We start from the raw sequence: 5,670 nt of genomic DNA, 5'->3' as shown, positions 1-5,670 counted from the left end.
ACACAAAAGTACTTTTAAGCTTATTTTTATTAAAAAAATATCAATAAAATTCATTTTTTCTATTCTTATAAATATGTTTACTCTTAAAATAATATTAAAAATACTTTTCTTAAATAATAAATTAAAATAATACAACATATATGATAATTATTTGTTGAAATAAAACATGAAAAGAATCTTTACTTATTTATTTCTTTATTTTTGCGAATATGCGAATATGCGGATACCTACACAAAATCTGCAATCCAATCCTATTAGTGTGCGGATCGGATCCGATTCATGAACACTCCTAGATATATCAAGGTCTATGGAGGAAAAACAATAAAAGGATATATGCTCACTTTCAAAAAGCCCCGAAATTAAATAAACAAATTTAATATATTTTATGTAAGTTAAAAAATAAGATATTGCTAAAAAAAATAAAGTCTGATAATAAGTGAAATTTTAATATTAATAAATTTTAATTGATAATTTTATAATATAAGTAAAAAAAAGATTTACTTAATAAATTTCACAAGATATGAGTCCAAAAATAGATAGTTCAACTTTCAATAGGATTCATTATGTGTAGATCATATCTTAAAACAATCCTATTACTATAAACTCTGAAACTTCACAAAAAAGTTAACTTCTTTACGGATTCGTTGGTACAAAACAATTCTGGACCAAAGAATCGCTCATATCGGTTACAAAACCACATAAACAAGTTAATAGGATCATCAAACTCAAGCACAAAAATACCATGATAAACAACTAACAGATTCCCTAGACAAAACCACCCTAGAAACACACCTGTACTCTCAATTTGTTATAGACAAAAGTTGATTTAAGCAAGCACAAAAGCAATCACTTCAAATATTAAAAAAAAAATCCAGTAACCATTATGTCTTTTAACCCTTAAACGAGATCAGACATTCTTCTTCTATGACGGCACAATGTAACTCTCAAGTTTGGATCTGATGATGTAATCATCTTGCCCTGAGGATTAATGATTTTTTGTTCTGATTCATTGCACTTGGGCTTTTCTGCAAGGACTGTATTTGTTTTAGCATATTGAGACTTTGCATTTGAACTTCGTAGCATTGCTTTGATGCGGAGATCTGAATGGCTTAATGATTGGGAACAAGGAAACTGGATTGAGTTTCTAGTGACTGCCGATCTTAAAATCTTTGATCTAGCACTGATTTCTCGTTCGGAAACACTTTGCCTTTGGCGACTAGCAATCGTTGGATTCATGAATCGAGGCACTGAACTAGAGAAGTTTCTTTGAATAGTCTTTTTAGATGCTTTCGGAGTTTCAATAACCTCTTTGACATCGTCTTTGGACGTAGTAAAGGTTTCCATGCTGTCATTTTCCGGAAGACTATATGTAGTTGAGAAGAGCTTTCTACTCTCAGTTAACCTGAACTCAACCTTCTGTATTTGATCCCCTAAATTTTGACGTTGTTCTATGGCTTCCCTAATGTCTTCCTCGAGCTCCATAATGTTCTTCTCCTTCTGCTTCTTCAATTCCTACAGTACATGCACACAGTTAGCAAATTTTCAAACGGATTTGACTTTGGAACATCCTTCAGTACAACTGTCAGCAGGTATACCATTGGTACTTCTTTGCAAGACTCTACTGCTCTTGCCCTCTTTGCAAAGTTCAAAGAACAAATTGTCTCACAAATATCTTCTTCAGATGGGCTTATATGCACAAGCATCAAGACCTTTGAGCCATCACCTGAAGTATTTGGTTATGAAGTGTAAGTGTATTAATTTTCTTCTATAGACATGTAAAAGATAGGGTCGAAACACAAATCAAGACTGCGTATGAATATGCACGTTTCAAACAGATGTTGACAGTATAAGAAAGAAATTGAAAATCAGATGTAGTTAGATATTTAAATGTGTAAGCAAATATTTCAATCTTTATGAGTTCGTAGTTGATACAAGAAAAATTATCAATATGCATTGCATAAAAGTTTGTAGTGGATACAAGCAATTTAGGGAAGAAAGCAGTATGAGTCATACCAAGGGAATCTTTTAATATTTGAGTCAGCTTGCTATTTCTGCAGACAAAGTAGTAGCATAAAAATTATTAGCTACATGATACTTTGATTGCATATAAAGAAACAACAATTGGAGTGTCAGAAAAGAACAACTTTTGCAGTCAAAGGGACTCATCTCAGTAGCAGCTAGCTCTTTCAGGCACATATCACATGTAAGCAGCAAAAGTGACATAGTTAAACATCAAAAAATCATCACCAGCAGAATACTTGCCTGTAAGGCACATGGCACCTCTTCCTCTTCAAAGCTGCAATGACATCAGCTAAAGCCGAAAGGGAAAGATTAATGGCTCGGCCCTCGTCCATTGTTAGCCCTTTGGCTCCGGTTTTAAGCAGCCGTTCACTGCCTCCAAGATCAACCATCCACAGTCTACTTACTTCCCTTCTAGCTTCCAAACCATCCCCATGGCGAAAAATGTTTATCCTTGTCAAGCTAGATATATATGAAGCTAAACAGATAACGTAACTATCAAGCTGAGAAACCGAATTGGAAATAGCTTGGAGTATCTATGAAAACCTATAACCCACCAGTGTGACCTGCTTGACGCTTCATTGACGTTTGTCCATGATGTGGATCTGAACCTTCTTCCCTTGTTGTACCACCATCTGGCTTTAGCATAATCTGAAATCGGCACTTCAGAGAGACCCTCAACTTCAATAAACCCCTTTGGATCTGTTTGGATGTTGAGATTGCTGTAAAAAGGGCCAAGTGAGTCAAAGTTCTTTTGTCATGAGATAATTACCAAACCCAGCCTTATTGAATTCAACCTCACTTTGAGCTTAAAACTAAAAAATGTTACCATTTTGACATAGGTTCATATGCTTTATTACACAGTCTTGGAGCCAGCAGATCCCTGAGATTGCCCATGTAAACTTCCAACATGCTCATTGAAAAGGTAAAAGAAGATGAATTATCCACAGATGCTTGACGAAAGAGCTCTTCAAGAGCTCGCGGAATAATTCCAGGCTGCTCATTTGAACCATCCTAAAAGAAAATTATTACAGGCCACCAACATCCATTAACGATGCTGCCATACCCAATGGTTTTGAACGTTAGACATACATATATAATATGGTAACAAAATTTTAACTAACCATTGTGAATGTTTTTCCTGTGCCTGTTTGACCATAAGCAAAAACACACACATTGTGGCCATCCATTGCCGATCTCAGAATTGGCTCAACCTCAACAAAAACACTTTCTGCAAAGGGTTCAATTTCGAAACATACCATAGCCTAACTTCAGTAAAACTTGGAAGCATAATGAATAACCAAATTTGGCAAAATGCACTGACATTTAATACTAGCCTTGACTTGCTTCTTGACAGAAGACCTTATCAAACTCAAAATCTTTCTTCCTCCCTCCAAACTTCATCCAAATTCTCTCCGATCCAGCCGAAACTGGTTCAGAACCTCTTCTCTTCTCTGCCAGCAGAAATGGTCTAATCCTACAAAATACTCTAATGCTCCCTGCATAGAAAAATCAACTTCTTCAACATTAATGTCTAAAAAAATGTTCTAATATATTATTATTTACTCAATCTACTATTATTAGCGTGCTACCTTTAATGTCTAATATCCTTCTCAAAGCCCCTCTCCGCTTTTCATCCCACGTTCTCTGCTTAATCCTCAGCTGCTTAATTTCACCTAAACATCCAATCCAACTCGAATAAAATAAAATTAGTTTCTATAACAAAAAATTAATAAAAAGGAAAACGATTCAACTTTATTCAATTACTTTCTAAATTGGAGATCAAATTCTGAAGCACGTCCTTTTCTTGCTCAGGCACCACAACGACGTCAGTATAAACCGGCGGCGAAACGGGGAACTCAGCGACGGAATCCGGACTCAAATTAGCAGCGTTCTCTGGACGCATCAGAATCTGTTCCTCCACCATTTCTAAAAGGATCTCTCTCTCTCTCTCTCTCTCTCTCTCTCTCTCTCTCTCTCTCTCTCGGCGGTATTAGAAATTTAGAATGTTATTGCAACCACAATTAATGGCTGAAAAGAGTGTGTTAAAAAACATGGAGGGAACTTAAGTAACACACTTATTAATTATTATTATGCCAAACAGAACCTTCTAGATCTTAACGGATTGAAAATCCTTATCCCCTGGACCTAGAGTCATGTAAAGAGAAACCCCAACAACAACATGCGTTATGATGAAGCTATGATAATGCAGGAAAAACATTTTCCATGATTCACGTAATGCACAGAGACGAAAATACAATTAAATAGAATTTAGCTAAAATTTTTTTTAAAAATATATAAAATTTAACTTTTTAATATATATTTAAAAATTTTCACTACTTACTAGGGAAGCGTGTATGTCAGGAATCCCGAAGGGAAGACTGAAAATAATTTTGGATAATGTTTTCTTTTTTCTTTTCAAGGGCTTTGAAATCTTAGGAAGGTGGGAAAGAAAATAGAGAGGAGAGGAGGTTGGAGAAGTTAGTTTCAATGATTGAACACTCTCAACGACCCTGATTATGAGTGCGGAAAGAAAAAGAAAAAAGTCACGTACTTGGACAACAATAATTATATAGTAGTAGCTGGTAGTATCAAATAAAAAGGATTTTTTTAATGAAAAAGATTTTTTTTAGTGTATTGAGAAATTTTTAGTAGTAAAAATAAAAATATATTTTTTAAAAAATATTTTTTATATAATAAATAAATAAATAAGTATTTTTATATTGTTATACCCAAACATAATTGATAGATAAAAAATTTTTTTTACATGAGATATCCAAATATAAAATTATTTTTATTTTTTTATAAGATCTTTTAAAAAAATAACTCAAAAAGATATCTTTTCTTAGAAACTCACCCAAACAAGCCATATAGCTATCTTATATAGCTGATATTTTTAGTAATGTAATTTTTGATTGTGTTATTTATTGATTTGAAAAAGTTGGATGTTTTAATTTTTATGGACATTAATTTTTTCAGTTAGGCTACACATCTAAATAATTTTTTATTCATGTCCAATTGATGAGCGGATATTTTATACGCTTTTTGGCATCATTTTCATATAGTTTTTAGCATGTTTTGCTTAAGTTTTATTGAGTTTTCATAGGTTTTAGTGTAAAATTCACATTTTTGGATTCTACTTTGAGTTTGTGTATTTTTATGTAATTTCAGGTATTTTATGGCTGAAATTGAGGAGATGGAGAAAAAGTCTAATTCAGAGGCAGAGAAAACACTGTAGATACTGTCCGGATCTGACCTCCTTGCACTCGAAAGAGCTTTTCTGGAGTTACAGAAGTTTAAATGGAGCATTCTCAACGTCTATGGAAAGCTAACTTCTAGAGCTTTCCAAAAATATATAATAGTTCATACTTTGCTTCAGAATTGAAGGCCCAAAACTGGCGTCCAATGCCAGCCTCCTGCCCTATTCTGGCGTCCAGCACCCAAAGGAGAAGAGACCAGCGTCCAACGCCCACAAAAGACCCCCTAGCCAGCGTTCAACGCCCTAGAGGCCTCCTAGCACGTGGATCTCAATCAAGCTCAACCAAAACACTCACCAAGTGAGTCCCGAAAGTGGATTTTAGCACTAAAAGACTATTTTATCCTTCTTAATGTAATCTTTAGTCATTAGTTTAGTATTTAAAGAGTTTTACA

General features: G+C 34.2%; 1 protein-coding gene across 3 annotated transcripts; it reads right to left on the bottom strand.

The window, feature by feature from the left end:
* Positions 1 to 561: 561 nt before the first annotated feature.
* On the bottom strand, positions 562 to 4,525 carry LOC107618441 (P-loop containing nucleoside triphosphate hydrolases superfamily protein). 3 transcript variants are annotated; one of them, XM_088500296.1, is made up of 11 exons: positions 4,364 to 4,446; positions 3,787 to 4,050; positions 3,612 to 3,695; positions 3,357 to 3,518; positions 3,144 to 3,250; positions 2,849 to 3,033; positions 2,577 to 2,741; positions 2,263 to 2,481; positions 2,014 to 2,051; positions 1,596 to 1,723; positions 562 to 1,512 (listed from the first exon to the last, which is right to left on the bottom strand). In XM_088500296.1, the coding sequence occupies exons 2-11, from the start codon at positions 3,944 to 3,946 to the stop codon at positions 898 to 900; spliced, it is 1,863 nt and encodes a 620-aa protein (XP_088356422.1). In that variant the 5' UTR covers positions 3,947 to 4,050; positions 4,364 to 4,446; the 3' UTR covers positions 562 to 897. The 3 variants fall into 3 exon arrangements, with proteins under 3 accessions (XP_088356422.1, XP_016175995.2, XP_088356423.1); XM_016320509.3 differs by having other exon boundaries at positions 3,787 to 4,525; XM_088500297.1 differs by lacking the exon at positions 4,364 to 4,446 and having other exon boundaries at positions 3,344 to 3,518; positions 3,787 to 4,041.
* Between the last annotated feature and the right edge of the window lie 1,145 nt (positions 4,526 to 5,670).

This window comes from Arachis ipaensis, chromosome B9 (assembly GCF_059453495.1).
Source record: "Arachis ipaensis isolate K30076 ecotype BB chromosome B9, ASM5945349v1, whole genome shotgun sequence".
Classification (NCBI taxonomy): Eukaryota; Viridiplantae; Streptophyta; class Magnoliopsida; order Fabales; family Fabaceae; genus Arachis; species Arachis ipaensis.
Note: the sequence above shows the minus strand (reverse complement) of the source record. Positions and strands in the feature narration are given on the sequence as shown.

Excerpts from the sequence above, each read along its gene's own strand:
- LOC107618441 (XM_016320509.3), bottom strand. The coding sequence starts at position 3,946 with ATGGTGGAGGAACAGATTCTGATGCGTCCAGAGAACGCTGCTAATTTG. Across the intron at positions 2,052-2,262 it reads AGGTGCCATGTGCCTTACAG|AAATAGCAAGCTGACTCAAA; the intron begins GCAAGTATTCTG and ends CTTTGTCTGCAG. Across the intron at positions 1,724-2,013 it reads AATATTAAAAGATTCCCTTG|GTGATGGCTCAAAGGTCTTG; the intron begins GTATGACTCATA and ends CAAATACTTCAG.